The sequence below is a fragment of the Salvia splendens genome, chromosome 19 (genome assembly GCF_004379255.2).
Source record: "Salvia splendens isolate huo1 chromosome 19, SspV2, whole genome shotgun sequence".
In the NCBI taxonomy this organism is placed as follows: Eukaryota; Viridiplantae; Streptophyta; class Magnoliopsida; order Lamiales; family Lamiaceae; genus Salvia; species Salvia splendens.
The window spans coordinates 16,620,181-16,639,958 of record NC_056050.1 but is presented as its reverse complement, the minus strand read 5'-3'; the positions used below and the strand labels follow the sequence as shown (position 1 = coordinate 16,639,958).

The 19,778-nt window shown below is 37.8% G+C and overlaps 1 protein-coding gene, 1 long non-coding RNA gene and 1 other non-coding gene across 3 annotated transcripts; 2 read left to right on the top strand and 1 right to left on the bottom strand.

Annotated features, from left to right (window-relative positions):
* Positions 1-1,296: 1,296 nt before the first annotated feature.
* Positions 1,297-4,937, bottom strand: LOC121778466 (germin-like protein 5-1). Its single transcript, XM_042175822.1, has 2 exons — positions 4,750-4,937; positions 1,297-1,950 (listed from the first exon to the last, which is right to left on the bottom strand). Exons 1-2 carry the CDS (start codon positions 4,859-4,861, stop codon positions 1,412-1,414), a joined length of 651 nt encoding a protein of 216 aa, XP_042031756.1. The 5' UTR covers positions 4,862-4,937; the 3' UTR covers positions 1,297-1,411.
* Positions 4,938-8,305: 3,368 nt separating this feature from the next.
* Positions 8,306-10,502, top strand: LOC121778371. Its single transcript, XR_006045664.1, has 3 exons — positions 8,306-8,580; positions 9,308-9,399; positions 10,251-10,502. It is a non-coding gene; the product is annotated as an uncharacterized LOC121778371 (long non-coding RNA).
* Positions 10,503-18,376: 7,874 nt separating this feature from the next.
* LOC121780476 lies at positions 18,377-18,478 on the top strand. Its single transcript, XR_006046020.1, has one exon. It is a non-coding gene; the product is annotated as a U6 spliceosomal RNA (small nuclear RNA).
* Positions 18,479-19,778: the final 1,300 nt, after the last annotated feature.

The following is a 19,778-nucleotide window of genomic DNA, read 5'->3' as shown; positions in this document are numbered from 1 at the left end:
GTAGAATATCCTTATATTGTTTTTAACATTTCATAAAACAATTACCCAACACACAAGCGGAAGCATATTAACCAAAACCGAAAAATCCAAGGCCATTCAAATTTCGATTTTGAAATCACATAAATGGTGAATTAACCAAATCTAGATTGGCTTTGATACCAACTTTAAGCCATATTTCTATGCTTTAATGATTTCGATAATGAAATCTAATTCTAGATTTGAATTAATTCAACCATAACATTTATACTATAAAGTGGAGATAAAATCACCAACCTCCATCCATGCTTTCTTCATTTGATGTAGAGGTTGAATCCACCATTTGATGTTTATTCTGTCTTTCGACTGAAATCTCTAATTGATGTTATCCCCTCTTTGACCTCAAACCTTTAATGATTCTTTTGATGGATAAAGAATCAAGACCGAAAATATATATGTGAATACGCAATACAACTATTTTTGCGTATTCGTGTATTCCTTTTCTATATGTATGCAAAACAAACTTTAGTGCATGTATTTTACCATCATGCATGTGTTTTTCATATATCATGAAATATTGAAAATCGTGTGTGTATATATAGACATCACCACGTCATTCCTCAAAAGGACGTGTCTCTTTAATTTGCTAAACAAATGAATAGACACACCTTTTCAATTATGGAAGTTACTAAAGGAATTAACCACTTCCATAATCCTAATTAACTGCCACTTAACCAACTTTATTTGCACCATATAATTTGAATTCACGTCACACATATAGTATATATGTACAATCATTACTTTATTATATATATACATATAATAAGATCTTTCGTACATATATATATATATATATTAATGAACCATTCATATATACTTATATATAATTATGATATATAATATCATAATATACTTATTTCAGAGGTAAGAGCGGAGGGTTATCAATACACCCGATTCTAATTCTTTAATCGAAACCGATCCATCAAGGTATCGTCTATTATATTAGAATCTATAACATTTAATATGAACTTGATCCTTATAATTAAACCGATAGACACATAGGTCATATAAGAATATAAATATTCTTACAACCTCCTCCTTCCGGGAGATCTTAGCCTTTTGTTACTTGGGCAAGGTCTTGGTCCCATGTGCACAAGTTGTGACACCCTTCTTCTCAATTCCTATTTTTCTTGCTTGAAATGTCAAGCCAAAGGATCCTAACTACTTCTGCTTTGTATGCCACAAGATATTCATAGACACTGTTTTCGTTAAAATAGAATATGAGCCATAATTCAAAATATTAATGAACTAGCTAGAAAATTAAATACTTATCACGGAATTTTATTAAGTTTATTCTCAATCAAAGAGCATTAGAAAGAACTTTACCATTACAACAATCGAAATAAAAATCATTATTCATCCTACACACATATCACTAATTCTTTGGTGCAAACTTGCCCTTTATCTTATCAACCTCCTTGGTGCCAATCTGGAACGCCTTGGTGAGCACATTATCCGGCACCGGCGGCGTGGCAGCAAACAAGGTGGCGGCGATGGACTGCGTTCCCGGGAGCTGGCTGTTGAAGGCGGCGACGACGGCCGCAGGGGAATCGCCATTGTTCTTCTGAAAATGGACTAGCCCTTTAGGGAAAACGAAAACCTCCCCTTCCTTGATGGACTTGGAGATGAGGACGTTGGCGGTGGTGATGAAGCCGACGTCGAGCTCACCTTTGAGCACGAACACGACCTCTGTGGCGCGTGGGTGCGTGTGCGGTGGGTTGAGGCCGCCCGGGGCATAGTCGATGCGGGCCAAGGAGACGCCGAGGGTGTTGAGGCCCGGGATTTTCTGAACGTTGGCGCCGGTCACAGCTGAGCCGACGGAGTTGTTGGTGGCGCCGCCCTTTGCTAGGCCGCCGAAGAAGAAGTCATCCGCGGTTACGTTTGACTTGCATGTATATCCGTTCACCTTCAATTCTGTTTAGCATAGATTTGCTTTCATACAAATATACATATCAAAATATTTATTTCGTTGTTAAAATAAATTTTTATGCTTTAAGAAAAAATGGTTATAAAGATAAAACATGCAAATTAGAAATATTTTTTACTTAATTATATACTTTAAAATCCACGTTAATTTGCTTGATTCATAACGTATTTTGTGGTTATGAATTACTAAAAGATAAATGTACTTAATTCGTAACCAGTTTTGTAGCTGAGAGTGGTTGACAAAATATGGTCGATTCAAGCCTAAGGAGCTTTGTGGTTACAAACTAATAATAATAAGAGAAGAATTGTCCTATAAAAAGAGTAGAATTGTAGTAAGAAAAAACTATTTTTTAAATCTCTTTTTAGTTTAATAACACTATCTTTTATCTTTCAATAATGAAAGTGAATATTTTATTTCTACAAGAAAATTTAATTTATCAAGCGGATGATCATATGAGAATGAAACTCAGGAGTATTTCTTTTTGTCTCATTTTAAGTGGAGCATTTTTTTATTCGGCACAGAGTTTTATGAAATTATTTTGCGAGTTAAAGTGAAAAATAAATATAGTATAAGACAAAATAAAGTAAAAATGATGATGTTTCATTTTAAGAAAATGTATTATTTAGTGTAAAACATCTCAAAAAGAAAAATGTACAGTTAACAATGGGACGCATAGGGAGTATATCTTTTCCCTTAAATTGATGGATGATACTATTTCTTTTCTCCCTAAAATAAAGTTATATACTCGCTCCGTTCCCTAAAAATAGATAAACTTGCATGTGACACGTGTTTGAAGAAAACAATGTTTTAAAAACCGGACCGGTGAGTGAACCGGCAAAGCCACTGGTTCATGGTTCAACCGGTCCAACCGGTTTAATCACTGGTCGAACCGTTATACTGTTATAAATGTGTATATATATAATTATATAATATACCAAATATTTTTAATTAAGTGAATGATAGAATATATAACATATTAATAGTATATCCCAAAAACATTACACCTCCACCTATAAAAGTTTAGTCAATGATTGAATTTTATTAATTTTTTTATCAATAAATATGATTAAATATATAAATTATACTAGTAGTAAGTTTTTGTAAATAAAAAATTTAATATTTATGTATAAAAATAAATAATTTCATAGTATTATTTTTAAAAAGTAATGTGGCAAAATAATATTATACACAAAGATATATGAATAAACATAAATTAAAAACATACCTTTAGTAAATACTCCTAGTATATAATCAAATAGTAGTAAACTTTAAGTATAATTAATCACATATTCATAATATACATATATTATACAAATAATAATAAAACTAGCAGTAGTAAGCGATACATAAATAAAGTGGATGATAATTAAATATCATAATTAGTATTACTAATTACTTTGCTATTAAACACGAATTATTAGTTTATATAGATAAAATATTTCGTGTTTAACATATAAAAATAACTTATGTTCATGTTATTACCAAGAAGTCCTTGTGGTGTAGTGGTAGAACTAGTAAGTTCACCGGGAGGTCTTGAGTTCGATTCCTATCAAGGCCGAAATTTAAAAAAAAAATTGAAAAGCATTTGAACCGGTTTTCGGTTCCCGGTCAGACCGGTCTGGCCGGCCGATTTCAGCGGTTCATGGCGGTTAAACATGTCACTGGTTTTATAGGGCTAACCGGACCGGACCACTTACCGATTCGCGGCCGAACCGGTCGAACCGCCCGGTCCGGTCCGGTTTTTAAAACATTGGAAGAAAGTAAGAAAGAGAGGGAAAAGGTAGTACAAGTAATATTAGTGGATTGTGGTGTCCAACATTATTATTGGTGTATAATTAGTTAAAAACTTTTCATATTTAGACTTTGTCTAATTTTGAGGGACAATAAAAAATGATAAAACTAGTCTATTTTTTACTTATCATATAAACATTTCAAAATATATAAGTATTCGATTACTCTCTATAATTCAATTCATATGTATTAATATTACAAACTACTCCCTCCGTCCGCCATTAAATGTGAAATTTTTTCTTTTTTGTCATTCCGCCAATAAATGTCCCAATTTAATTTAACTATATTTGGTAAGTGGACCATATATTCCGCGAACTCATCCCACTCATATTTTGTTATAAAACTAATATATAAAAAGAGGTCGCACATTCCACTAACTTTTCTATCCACTTTACTATAGAGTTAAACTATTTCTTAAAATCCGTGTCGATCAAATATGAGAATTGAGATATTTAATCTTGGACGGGGAGTAGAATATTGTTCATGCTAGTTGAATAATTATTAATGAATGAAATAAATTGATTTGTTTAGGCGAGCCGACAGCTTTTACTAGCATCAATGAATGAAAACATTATCTTTATTACTTAGACAAGATGCGTTTTTCTCTATGGAATATACTCCCTCTGGCTTACAATAAGAGGAGCATTCGGATACGAGATTTTATATACTATTATTTTGTAAGTTAAGCGAAGAAAATAAAGTGAGACGGAGAAAAAGTAGAGAGTGATATTTCCATTTTTAGAGATGTGTCATTTAGAGCGCGGCATCTTAAAAAAGAAAATGCTTCACCTAGATAAAGATGGGGAATATATAATTTTACTATTAAATTTTACTAGTAGTATATTTTAACATATTCTACACTGTATAATTTTTCTCATACAAGATAGAATCAAATGAAGAACACTGACGTACTGAATAAATAATTTCTTTTTATCTTATGATAAATTTGGAACAAACAAAAATGTCGGTGTAAAATGGTATAAGAAGATAAGTACCAGAAGTGAGATCAGCAACACAAATATCTTGAAGCAAGTCAGGATCAGCAAAAACTCTGCTGCAAAGCATGATAACAGCCACCATCATCACAGCAGAACCGGCACCAGCCATGACTAGAAGCAAAGTGTGTGTGTGTGTGAGAGAGAGAGAGAGAGAGAGAATGAAATTTTACAAGGCAATTAAATCGAAGATGACCATTTAAATGAAAACCGAAATAGTACTACCAAAGTAAGCCGCGAAAATGACTCAAAATAAGTGTAGGATTGAGCAATCATTAACTTAATTTGAAAGCAAATTAAATTGCTATAAGAAAAAGACATGGTAGTTGGTGCAAGCACAAATGTTGTGTTTAAGATAAATACCTTATTTTTAAAGATTGTTTTTATGATTAGGTGAAGCCAAAAGTTGGTAAATTATCTAATCTTTGTCGGAGGAGCTTTACCTAATTTTGCTTAATCGTCACACACACAACATTGATTAGTCTACATTGATTACGATCAATTGGGAAGGAAGTGTGTATCGTCACGATTCATCTATTATTGCACAAGTTATATATCCTCATCATCTTATGTTTCTTTCCTTTTTGGATTAACATTATAACAATTCTCCAACTTTCACAAAGATGTCAACAATCTTTTCTCTTGGTTCACATTGCTTATCTTCTCAAATTTTGTTTTCAATTTCTATCCTGAGTCATGCGTTGTTAAATTAGTGCATGTAACTTTTTGCCACCCAATATGGATCAAACTTATACATAAAAGATTGAGGTTTATTTAATGTTGTGACAACTGTATAGATACATAAAACACTAGCTCAGCGTAATATAATCCAATGAAAAAATAGATATATTGCATGGAAATAAATTAAAACAAAAAAGACAAATTAGAAACTATAAACCGTAGATATAAATGTAAGTCGAGTAGACAAGTCCTATTTTCACAAGATGAGATATGCCCCAGTAGTGTTCTCGGATTGGCGTGTCATCCCCAAAAATAAAATGGATTCGTCTCTGAAGTAGTAGCACCACTAGCAAAGAACTTTGGCGAACTGGATGATGGCGATGACAGAGCTTCGACAAAAGACAATGCAGAGAGAGAGATATTCAATGCTATGAGTGCAGAGAATGTTTGGTTTTTTGAAATGCATGGAGTATTTATAGGCCTAGTCCAATGCATGTGAACGTTGGAGTCAACACAAGCATTAAGCCTGCCATTATGGTTTGACTATAACTGTCAGGCTTTACACATCATTACGGGAGCTGGAGGCTGATCCTAGACGGGTCGTATTAGGACATGCCTCGCGTATGGGATCGATCAAGACATGGACATCGTGTCAGCCACGACGCACGGCGCATGCGGCACATGGCACACGGCGCGGGGCACGCGACACATAGTGCACGGCTAGGACCATGACCACGTCGACGGCCACAGTGCACGGGGTGAGACACGGGACACGGTGCACGAGGGCAGGGCATGAGGCACGGTGCACAATAAAATCGAATACTCTGTAACGCCCGTACTTTTAAAGTACTAAATTAAAGCATGTCATGAAATAATTAATATAAAATATTAATGCATGCTATGTTTCTCGTTAAATGTGCTTTGGAAAATAGTATGGTTTCTATGTGATGATATGATTTTTTTTGGAACGTCCTCTTTTTTTATGAACATTGAGAGACATGTTGAAGGTCTCGTTGAAAGAATGACGACGATTTTGCTATATTTAGCAAGACGAATGAAATACGTGGAGATGAATATTTTTTTTTGGAAGACGACGTGCGTAAATCGAGGAATGGTTGAAGGGATTATATTTGGGACAACACCAAATATAAGTTGTGCCGTTAAACGTACTTTACTTTTTTTTTGGTTGTGAAGAACGAGATAACCGAAATTAATAAAGACCCGTGAATTTTAATTATCGAAGGAAAATACGAAAATATAAAGTATGAACTTATTTTTGGTTTTTCAAAATAAATTAGAGTCCAATTAATTACAAAATAACTTGGATCCTAATTACTCTTTTAATCCATTAAATAATGATATTATTTTTAACTTGGGCTTCCAATTAAATTGATCTCAAATCAAAATAAATTATTGAAGCCCAAGCATGAATTTAAAGTGGACCAAGCCCAACCCCCCTTCTCTTCCTCTTCTTTTCTTTCTCCTTATGGCCAACAGTTTCCTTCTCAAAGAGGAGACTCTCCATTTTCTCCACCTCTCCATCTTCCTCATCAATGCTACCATCCAAGAGCCACCACCACTCCTCTTTAATCCATTCTCGGACACTTCACATTACACAACAAAGAAAACAAAGAAAAAAAAAGTGAGAGGAGCCGAGAGGGAGATTGCCGAGAGGAAGGGAGGAAGTTTTGGCTAACATCTTTTGTGTTTCTTCTACCAAATTCAACCATTTTTGGAGGTATAATTATTTCCTATCACCAAGCATGAGATTATTATAGCCTTGCATATTTGTTTTTACACCTTTGTATTCCATAACCCAACCAAATAACATCAACTAAGAATCAACCAAACGATCGCCGTACGTAACCGAAACTACGAAAGAACTTAACTTTATAATGAAAACGCGTGTTGCGGGTTGATTCGGGGTCGTTCGGGGTAGTTTCGAATGAGAAGAAGTCACCGCTGGCGATGGGCAGCGGCGGACATGCCGCGCTCGACTCTCCCGGTGCCGACGACGTCCCGGAGGCTGGACCTCCCACGGCGACGACCGCGACGTTCCTCTCCCCGGCGAGACAGCAGCGGCGCTGGAGCAGGCGGCGACGGCGGGTGAACGGCGACAGCAGCTTCTTCCCTGCGGCCCTGCGACAGCGGTGAACCGAGGCAGCACGGCTTCGCGACCTCCCCGGTGGCGACAGCAGCTTCCGACGGGTAGCAGCCCTCCCGGCGACGAGCGGCGGCGGCTGCTCGTGGTTTCAGTCGAAGAGAGAGAGACGGAGAGAGAGAGGGAGAGGAGATAGAGAGTGAGATAAGATTGGGCCATGTTTTGTTTTTTTTTCTCTTTTTAGTTGGGCCTCACCAATTTTTTTTTTTTGGAGGAATAAGGTGGGCTAAGTAAATATATCTTTTGGGCCGTCAATTAATTTAAATCAAGGGAAATTATTTAATTAAAGCTCGGAATGTTTGAAGAATGAATAATTTACCCTAAGCATGAAATAGTACTTTTCAAAGGTAAATAATTGCGATAATTAAAGTATACGCTTAAATAATTCTTTTTTTTAAAAAATTATTTTCGACGTCACGGAAAATACGAGGAACCAACGGAAGAAAGAACGAGCGTAAGCGGCCGACCGGCGTCGCACGCGATGCCTTGGGCAGCCGTCGAATAACCGAAAATGCACGAAAACCGAGAAAGAGAAATAAAAGATTCTAATTAGAGTGCATGCATTCTAAATGTCTTCGTTACCGAGATTGATGTTGTAATATCCCAACTTTAGAAAGAATTAGAAATTAGAATAAAGAAAAAGAAAAAAAAATAATAGTAAGTGAGGTGGAAGTGGGAGTGATACGTGTAAGGTGTGTGTGAAAATGGAATTAGGATAGAAATTAAGCCTTCTCTCTCTCCTCACCTCTTTTCTCTTTTTCCTCTCCCTCTCCACGCTAAGTTCCTCCCTCTCTGTGTAAATTTCCAACAGCCTGCTCTCTCCTTCCGTTCAGCTGCACATCTCAGCCCCGAAATCGCCGGCGAAGTCGTCGGGAGGCCGAAAGCGCACATAGCTTACCCAAGTCCCAATTCCCATTAGTTTATCTCTATATCAGAAATTCAAAGTCAAACCCACATCAAACCAATATCCAAAATAGATCCATTGGGAGGTTAGATTATCCCATGAACTCTTTAATCTTGTTTTTATGTGTAGTATCGATGTTAATTGATGTTGTTTGATGTGATTCTTTTTGTTTAGTCAAAAATTAGGGTTCTTTGATTTGGGGATTTCAATTGTTGGAGATGGATCATAGTTGGACTAAAACCATATAATTTTGTTGTTGAACATGAAGTGTTTGGAGAAATTACCCAATGACACACAAATAGAAAATAGCTTGTATGTGGGCTGTTCTGATGCTACTATACTGCTCAGTTTCGGCCACCTTAACATGCTGGAATTTATGTTCTAAAAATTTTTATGCATACTATCAGGTCTTGGGATGATTTCTGCAAAATTTCAGATCGTTTCGTCAACGTTTGCTATTTTTAAAAATTCATGCTAAACCGTCGCCAGAATCTGTCACAAACTGGCAGGATGTAGTAAAACGTTCATAGCTCCCTAATCCCTTGGAATTTTGAGGAAAACCTTTTTTGTAATTAAAATAGACACATAGGGGTTTATTTTGGTGTAGGGCTCGACCCCTAGTTATCTCCGAGCTAAGTCAGTTTATTATATGAAGTTGATGTAATGCAGTCAATATTTTTCTAAAGCTTTAAAAGTTGAGAATAAAGGTTTTTATGCTAAAAGGGAGATAGATAGATGTGATATTTTGGCTTCCATACTTGTGCTTTAAGTGTTTATTTATAATTTGTATATGTGATTGTTTGAAAAATTAGGTGAACCGAGTGCAAGCACAAGCGATAAGGGAAAAGGGCACCTCCAGGGTTGACTAAGCAAGTAATAGCGGGTGTTTTTTTGACGTGTACAGGTAGTGTATGCGTGTTCTAGAATTTAATTCCTTTAACTTCGATAAATATTACTACTTGTTTGTGTGATTCGTATGCTTATGCCATAGAACTTAAGAATGATTGTGTGGATTTTGTGTACTTTCAAGGTGAAGTGACATAAATGGTGGTATTTCTTATGCAAAGTGATTTAAATAGTTATGTGTTGAATAATGTGAAAGTTGATATGAAATAGTTGCGTTGTGCCCCATTGCTTGAGTGAACCACAGGGTATAGTTGGCATGCCATAGGACAGCAGTACTGCACACATGTTGATCATTCGCCTTCTGGATAACCGAAGCGATGGTCTATATGATATATCGATTGTTGAAATGTACCCTATCTGGGTAATACATGACAGTTGCATTGCATAGGCCATATGGAAGATTACAGTGTCCGATACGGACTTACATGATAGACGCCCTCATAGGGCTACAGATAGTGTCCGTGTACCCGTGTCCATCACTAAGCATAACTTGGGGGCAGAATGTGATTTTCTATTTTTTTGAAATAATATGGTTGTGCTTTGAATTCTTTAAACAGTTATGTTTTCCTCAGGTAAAGTTATGTTGTATGATGTTATATAGTTCTGATTGATACGTGATAGATGGTTATTATTGAAAGTATTGCATGATTAATGCTTGTACTGGGTGACATTGTTTTAAATTTGTATATTGATGCCGATGTAAATTGAATATGTGTTGTACGACATTCCAGGTAATAAAGTGTTTACTTGTGGTAGTGATATAGATTGAAGTTTTAGAGGTTTTATTCTGGAATGCGATTACACTACGAGCTTTTCGAAGCTCACCCCCCTTTCTTCTCCCTCTTGCAGAGTATAGAAGCGAGTGAACTCGCTAGTTGGCAGCAGCCGTGTCAAGTCACCACCTCCCTTTTTTGCTGGTACAGTCGGAGTTTACACATGGCATGCTTAGGTTATCTTTTGTTTGTAAATAGTTAACTTATAAATGTAAGGTTGTAACCTTCTTTTGCTAATGAGGTTGTATATATAACTATCGAAACAGGTTAATGTTATTTTGTTATGTATAGTAGTAAATAGCTGTGTTATCAGGTTTAGTTTCTTTTATGATAGTGTTGTATGTTGAGTGTTTGCAGAATGAAAAAAAAAATAATAGGCAGATTTTGTTTATCGATTGTACCGAAAAGTAACATCACTTATTTGGTTAAAACTAACCGAGTAAGGGGTGTTACAGATGTGTACTTTATGTATTTTCCGAAAAGGTGGTTCACACGGCCGCTAAAAGTCGGAACGAGAAGCTACTTAAGGAAAACTCTAAGCTTTTGAGGTGGGCTTTATTACTTAAACTCTTTAATTGCAATTGATATGTTTATGGTGAGATAAGGGTGGTTTAAATATTATGTCATGCCGTACTTTATGTTTTGAATTGCCTATCTGATTGTCTACTAGAATAATGTTCTACTAGACTTTGATGGTTAACGAATTCGGGTCTAACTAGGGTCCAAGCCCTACTTAGGCTAGTGCACTGATGGGAATCGTGAGCCGTCCCTTAGGTCGGTCGGTCCAGTGATCGAGTTTGTGGCCACATTCTCGTTTCACATGATGGTTCAGATATGGTATATGATGGAGGATGACGATTGTCCGCGCGGACACTATTTTATTAAAGGAATGATTTTAGTGTTTCTCGGCCTTTTAAAGAAAATCCGAGTTTCACTCAATGATGGCTGACATAATTCTATCGATAAATGTATTTCGGGCATGAGATCACTGGGTGCATCAAGTACTCAGCCCCTGCATACGTTTTCCCTATGTGCAGGTTGAGCGAGCACGGGAGGCGGAGGATGTTGAGCAATGATTCCGGAATTGTATTCAATAACTGTTCCGGTTACTATTGTGTCTTCATACATAGTAGTAGCCAAACTCTCAATTGTTTCCGCTACTCTACGTTTTAAGAATTTCTTTTATTTCTTTTGAATTGTCAAACTATGTCATTCACGTTATGTACTTTCGGGATTTGAAACTTTGATTTGATAATGGAATTTCGCCTTTTGATCTACATGTCATACCCCTTGATTGTTTTCCCCCTTCTTCCCCGCTTCTTAATTCCCCCATTAGTCACGATCAACCGTGTTTTCTATCCTTAAAAAATGCGGTCGTGACAGAATGGTATCAGAGCGATTTTTTTTCTTTCCGCTCTGGACCGAGAGTCGTTTATTCAATCTAGTCTAGACTCGTTTTGCTAGACTAAAAGAGTATCCATTTAAGGCTCAACACTCCGTCTCACCGCCCTCAACAAGAAAGAAGGTACAAGTTTGAACGAGACATGTTGGAAGTGATAACGAACGGGAATGTTTGAGAAGTAGACTTCAACAACCTTTGGTGTAGGCTAGTCGTTCATACGAATTTCTTCGTTGATGACGATACAAGGATTGATGGAACGAATAGGGCGCGAATTCCAAGGGATGATGAGATGACGAGATATGGACAACCTTGTGAAGCGCGACTAACGCTAGATCGAAAGATCGATGAAATTGCAGATTGCTACGTTTATAAAATACGCAACATCTATCGTTAGATGATAACAAAAAAAGGGAAGGAATTGTTATGACTTTTCCTTATGGAAATCGACAGGTATATGCACGGTAGCACGCATGACGTTCTCTACGCGTTTTATCTTTCTCTACCTTGCTTTATTCTTTTCTGCGACTGGTTGCTAAGGGAACTTACTTTCATGTAGATGGCGATCATGATCCACGCACCGCTAAGGGGAATGTTCATCAAGAATGGACTTCGGGCGGTGGAACTGTATCGCGGGTTCGAGAGGGCCCCTTTGATGTCTTATGTTGCCGACTACCTAGCACTATGGCGGGATGCTCATGGGTGTGGAGTGAGGCACTATGAAGGCATTAAGAGATTGATTGATGGATTACCGACACCTTGGAATAGGTGGAGGCCGTACAACAGTGGAAGGCGCCAAAAACCCCAAACGAGATTCGGAGTTTCCTTGGTCTGGCAGGGTACTACCGGAGATTAATTGAAGGATTTTTTTAAATCGCAAGGCCGATGAATCAACAACTGAAGAAGGGGACCAAGGTCCATTGGACACCGGAGTGTGAGGCTAGTTTCCAATTGTGAAGGAGAAGTTGACCACCGCACCTATTCTAGCCGTGCCGGAACCGGGAGTAGACTATGTGGTTTACACTGACGCGTCTAAGGTTGGACTCAGATGTGTTTTGATGCAGAATGGTAAGGTGATTGCCTATGCTTCACGGCAGTTGAGGCCACACGAACTGAACTACCCCAGTCATGACCTGGAATTAGCAGCCGTTGTGCACGCATTGAAGATTTAGAGGCACCATCTCTATGGAGTTCGGTGTGAGATTTTTACCGACCACAAGAGTCTGAAATACTTTTTTGAGCAGAAAGACTTGAACATGAGACAACGCAGATGGCTTGAATTGGTCAAGGATTATGACTGTGGCATTAACTATCATCCGGGCAAGGCAAACGTAGTGCCGATGCATTGAGCCGTAAAGCCCAACCACAATTGGCAACCTTTTATCACTCAAGAAGCGGAGTTGATTCGCGAATTCAGCAAAATGGGATTGGAAGTAGTGAGAGCTCCGGAGACCGTGAATGGAAAGATCGCCACCTTGGTAGTGGTATCCGATCTGCGAACAAGGATAATAGAAGGACAACGAAATGATGAAAATTTAGAGAAGGTTCGACTGAAGGTGAGGAAGGGCGAGCAAGAGAAATTTCGAGAGGAGGCTGATAATGCTCTCACTTATGAAGGGAGACTTTGTGTGCCAGACGAAGAAGGACTTCGAAATGAAATTTTGATCGAGGCACACGAGACTCCATACACCGCTCATCCTGGAAGTACGAAGATGTACCAGGACTTGAAGGGATCATTCTGGTGGGATGGAATGAAGAGGGACATAGCTTCGTTTGTGGAAAGATGTTTGGCGTGTCAACAAGTAAAAGCTTTACATCAACGACCCTATGGGAAGCTGCAACCGTTGGAAATCCCGGAGTGGAAATGGGAACATATCGCCATGGATTTTGTGACGGGATTACCAAAGACCCGACAAGGGAATACAGCCATTTGGGTAATCATAGACCGCCTTACCAAGAGTGCGCATTTTATACCTATCCCTATAACTCATGGATCCGACAAACTGGCCTGGATTTATGTGAAAGAAATCATTCGGCTACATGGGGTGCCAGTAACAATCACGTCAGACCGAGATACAAGGTTCACTTCAAGGTTTTGGATAAGTCTGCAACGAGAGCTTGGTACACGACTGAATTTTAGTACTGCTTTCCATCCACAAACCGATGGACAGTCAGAGAGAACGATTCAAACTCTCGAGGATATGTTGAGAGTCGTGGTTCTTGACAGAGGAGAAAATTGGGAAGTTGTACTACCGTTGATCGAGTTTGCCTATAACAATAGTTTCCAGGCGACAATAAATATTGCCCCATATGAAGCATTGTATGGGAGGAAGTGTAGATCACCACTCTACTGGGATGAGGTTGGTGAAAGAATAATACTCGGGCCAGATTCGGTCGAATAGATGATTGGGGTCGTGCGACAAATCCGACAAAGGATAAAAGCAGCTCAAGACCGACAGAAGTCGTATGCTGATATCCGGCGTACAGATTTACAGTTCAATACGGGAGATAAGGTGTTCTTGAAGGTATCTCCGTCGATGGGGGTAACGAGGTCTGGTGTAAAGGGGAAATTGAAGCCACGATACGTAGGGCCTTATGAAATCCTTGAGAAGGTAGGACCCGTAGCGTATAGGTTGGCATTACCGCCGAGTTTTGGGACTGTGCATAATGTTTTCCATGTGTCACAATTACGGAAGTATGTGTTCGATCCCAAACACGTGGTTCATCAAGAGGAAATGATATTGAATCCCGACTTGAGTTATGAGGAGAAGCCCGAAGCTATTCTGGACAGGAAAGTGCAAGAATTGAGGAATAAATCGATCGCGTCCGTGAAAGTACTTTGGAAACACCATGGCCACGAGGAGGCTACTTGGGAACTCGAGGATAAAATGAAAGAGAAATACCCGGAGTTGTTCGTTAGAAATGAGTAAATTTCGGGATGAAATTTCTGTTAAGGTGGGAAGAATGTAACGCCGTACTTTTAAAGTACTAAATTAAAGCATGTCATGAAATAATTAATATAAAATATTTATGCATGCTATGTTTCTCGTTAAATGTGCTTTGGAAAATAGTATGGTTTCTATGTGATGATGTGATTTTTTTTGGAACGTCCTTTTTTTATGAACATTGAGAGACATGTTGAAGGTCTCGTTGAAAGAATGACGACGATATTGCTATATTTAGCAAGACGAATGAAATACGCGGAGATGAATATTTTTTTTTGGAAGACGACGTGTGTAAATCGAGGAATGGTTGAAGGGATTATATTTGGGACAACACCAAATATAAGTTGTATCGTTAAACGTACTTTACTTTTTTTTGGTTGTGAAGAACGAGATAACCGAAATTAATAAAGACCTGTGAATTTTAATTATCGAAGGAAAATACGAAAATATAAAGTATGAACTTATTTTGGATTTTTCAAAATAAATTAGAGTCCAATTAATTACAAAATAACTTGGATCCTAATTACTCTTTTAATCCATCAAATAATGATATTATTTCTAACTTGGGCTTCCAGTTAAATTGATCTCAAACCAAAATAAATTATTGAAGCCCAAGCATGAATTTAAAGTGGACCAAGCCCAACCCCCCCTTCTCTTCCTCTTCTTTTCTTTCTCCTTATGGCCAACGGTTTCCTTCTCAAAGAGGAGACTCTCCATTTTCTCCACCTCTCCATCTTCCTCATCAATGCTACCATCCAAGAGCCACCACCACTCCTCTTTAATCCATTCTCGGACACTTCACATTACACAACAAAGAAAACAAAGAAAAAAAAAGTGAGATGAGCCGAGAGGAAGGGAGGAAGTTTAGGCTAACATCTTTTGTGTTTCTTCTACCAAATTCAACCATTTTTGGAGGTATAATTCTTTCCTATCACCAAGCATGAGATTATTATAGCCTTGCATATTTGTTTTTACACCTTTGTATTCCATAACCCAACCAAATAACATCAACTAAGAATCAACCAAACGATCGCCGTACGTAACCGAAACTACGAAAGAACTTAACATTATAATGAAAACGCGTGTTGCGGGTTGATTCGGGGTCGTTCGGGGTAGTTTCGAATGAGAAGAAGTCACCGCTGGCGATGGGCAGCGGCGGACATGCCGCGCTCGACTCTCCCGGTGCCGACGACGTCCCGGAGGCTGGACCTCCCACGGCGACGACCGCGACGTTCCTCTCCCCGGCGAGACAGCAGCGACGCTGGAGCAGGCGGCGACGGCGGGTGAACGGCGACAGCAGCTTCTTCCCTGCGGCCCTGCGACAGCGGTGAACCGAGGCAGCACGGCTTCGTGACCTCCCCGGCGGCGACAGCAGCTTCCGACAGGCAGCAGCCCTCCCGGCGACGAGCGGCGGCGGCTGCTCGTGGTTTCAGTCGAAGAGAGAGAGACGGAGAGAGAGAGGGAGATGAGATAGAGAGTGAGATAAGATTAGGCCATGTTTTGTTTTTTTTTCTCTTTTTAGTTGGGCCTCACCAATTTTTTTTTTTTGGAGGAATAAGGTGGACTAAGTAAATATATCTTTTGGGCCGTCAATTAATTTAAATTGCGGGAAATTATTTAATTAAAGCTCGGAACGTTTGAAGAATGAATAATTTACCCTAAGCATGAAATAGTACTTTTCAAAGGTAAATAATTGCGATAATTAAAGTATACGCTTAAATAATTCTTTTTTTTAAAAAATTATTTTCGACGTCACGGAAAATACGAGGAACCAACGGAGGAAAGAACGAGCGTAAGCGGCCGACCGGCGTCGCACGCAACGCCTTGGGCGGCCGCCGAATAACCAAAAATGCACGAAAACCGAGAAAGAGAAATAAAAGATTCTAATTAGAGTGCATGCATTCTAAATGTCTTCGTTACCGAGATTGATGTGTACTTTATGTATTTTCCAAAAAGGTGGTTCGCACGGCCGCTAAAAGTCGGAGCGAGAAGCTACTTAAGGAAAACTCTAAGCTTTTGAGGTGGGCTTTATTACTTAAACTCTTTAATTGCAATTGATATGTTTATGGTGAGATAAGGGTGGTTTAAATATTATGTCATGCCGTACTTTATGTTTTGAATTGCCTATCTGATTGTCTACTAGAATAATGTTCTACTAGACTTTGATGGTTAACTAATTCGGGTCTAACTAGGGTCCAAGCCCTACTTAGGCTAGTGCACTGATGGGGATCGTGAGCCGTCCCTTAGGTCGGCCGGTCCAGTGATTGAGTTTGTGGCCACATTCTCGTTTCACATGATGGTTCAGATATGGTATATGATGGAGGATGACGATTGTCCGCGCGGACACTATTTTATTAAATGAATGATTTTAGTGTTTCTCGGCCTTTTAAATAAAATCCGAGTTTCACTCAATGATGGCTGACATAATTCTATCGATAAATGTATTTCGGGCATGAGTTCACTGGGTGCATCAAGTACTCAGCCCATGCATATGTTTTCCCTATGTGCAGGTTGAGCGAGGACGGAAGGCGGAGGATGTTGAGCAATGATTCCGGAATTGTATTCAATAACTGTTCCGGTTACTATTGTGTCTTCATACATAGTAGTAGCCAAACTCTCAATTGCTTCCGCTACTCTACGTTTTAAGAATTTCTTTTATTTCCTTTGAATTGTCAAACTATGTCATTCACGTTATGTACTTTCGGGATTTTAAACTTTGATTTGATAATGGAATTTCGCCTTTTGATCTACATGTCGTACCCCTTGATTGTTTTCCCCCTTCTTCCCCGCTTCTTAATTCCCCCATTAGTCGCGATCAACCGTGTTTTCTATCCTTAGAAAATGCGGTCGTGACATACTCCCTCCATCCCTAAAAAGCTGAAAAGTATGACTATTTCCATTTTAGCTTATCCCTGAAGAATATGAATTTTCTAATTTTAGATATTCAACTACACTACAATGATATGGACTCCACTCTCCATTAACATTACTTCCATTGCCACCTCTCCTCCTCTCTTTTACTTTACCAATTGTGTATATGTGCCCAACAAAGAGTTTATATTTTTCAGGGATGGAGGGAGTATTAGATTTTATTGTGTAACATCAAGTCCGGGCCATTATCATATCGTGCCAACCCGAATTATATCATATTGTAGGGCCAGAAATTTTCAATGCGACACGATCATAGACGAAGTTAATGGGTTTGGGTCCTTATCAGGTTGACTCAATAAGAATCCAATAATATAGGGTAGAGTTTGTGTTAGACCTTATTGGGTTGAGTCAATATCAGATTAACTCAAGTGGGGCAGTTCGTCCCAGCCCAAGCCCGCCTATATTGAGGCCCAGTCTAGTCCGGGCCCATGTCTGAGGTGAGCTAGGTTGGGCTGGCTTTGTTTAAATTTTTTGTTTATGTATTTTGATGAGATGCAATATATTATATGCAAAAATAAAACGTATAACTTGTATTTATATCTCATTTATACCAAATCTAAACTTAAATAACGTGTTTAAGTTCATATAGTACTTACTTTGTATTAACAACATTTTTCATTTTCTTTATTATATCTAAAAGTAAGTGCAAAACAAAAGGAAGAATCAATATTGTTACTTTTGTTAGTAGATGATGAGATATGAACTTGATATTGTATTTTTAAAACTAGAATTATATTAACTAACTAACAAATTTAAAGAATTTAATATTATTCATCAAATATTTAGGTTTGAATACGTAACATTTTTAAAGATAAACTTCACAACCATCTTTTTTGCATCTTGGATAAAAAAATATAAGAAAAATTTAGTTGTAGTCAAGATTGAATGTTGCATTCATGATTTGGTTAGAACCTTGTGAAGATATTAGACTATTACTGAGACATCCAACAAATTGGAACGATATAGAAAAGATTAACATGTTTCATGCACAAGATGATATGCATAAATAGAGAAATATACTATTATTAGTGGTTAATTACCTAATTACATTAAACAAATTAATTATATAATGTTGGTCTCTTATGGTCCTGGGCTGGGTCTGGATTTACAAAATGGCCCAATTGAGAACTTGGTATTAATTACACGACTAACTTGATTTACACGAACATTGAAAATAGAACTAATAGTACTTGAACCAAACCCAAAATTATTGGATCTCTAACGAGTCAACCAAATAAGGGTATTAACCCATAAGGTTTGACCCAAACCCAATAAATCGTGTGTATTCATGTCGAAAATTTTCAATGTTGTGTCAAAAATTGACAGTGATATTAGAATCCAAATTTTATAAAGGCCTATTATTGCAAAGATCATACCATTTTAATATGCAACTTCGGCTAAAATTTCGGGCCATAAAATTTAATTAACCCTACATTATGTCATCAATCCTGTAACCCATTTTTAATACTCCAAAAATTATAATCAAAATTTTTACACAAAGCACTAGACGACTCCAGAAATAAGTGGATAGATTTTTTATCAATCATATGTTCAAACTATTTGAAGATGATGGTGCGAGTAAGATTTCTAGTGAAGCCTATCTTCAGGTGTGACGTATTTATTTATTCATGTAATTCCTATTGTTTTTCGTATAACCGTAGTTCTTCTCCTCTGTCTCATAGGTTGAGGGTTTGATTATAAATGAAAAGGACCCATTTCTTAAGACACTTTCATGAGTTTGGAACATTATAAATCGAACAATCCAGAGGCATAATCTGTGTGAATAGCAAGCAATGTAGCTAAGAGGACAACATCACACAAGGAGATAACCATAAACAACATCAGTCTACGAATTAAAATAGCTAAACTAAAATTATAAAAAAAATTCTGTTACTACTTATTATTCTTCTTCTTGTTACAACACTTGTCGCCCCACTTCAACAGCTTCGCTGTTTATCAATTCATAACAACTCCAACATGTACTTGCAAACATGTAGATGAAGAAGAAGATTCACACGCAATCAAGAGACCAAGTTTGAATATCTCGTGATACAGCCACCTATCATGGATGTTGAGGGATGCTAGACTATGTGATCTCTTACAACAGCTAGTGAAAAAGATGATGGAAAAAGAGGATATTACTCAAAACACTACTCATTGGAAATGAATTGGATAAACAGAAACAGAATAGCCCACACAGGCGAGGAAACTCTACGCTATCAAGCTTCTATCAAGTTCCCCTTACTTACAAATCATATTCAGAATCTTTGAAATCTCTGGAAGTAGTCTTCCATAAGCTTGGTATGATCATATGGAAATAGCAAAATGT

Coding starts and splice junctions, on each gene's coding strand:
- LOC121778466 (XM_042175822.1), bottom strand. CDS start 4,861: ATGGCTGGTGCCGGTTCTGCTGTGATGATGGTGGCTGTTATCATGCTT. Junction 1,951..4,749: donor TGTTGCTGATCTCACTTCTG/GTACTTATCTTC, acceptor TATGCTAAACAG/AATTGAAGGTGAACGGATAT.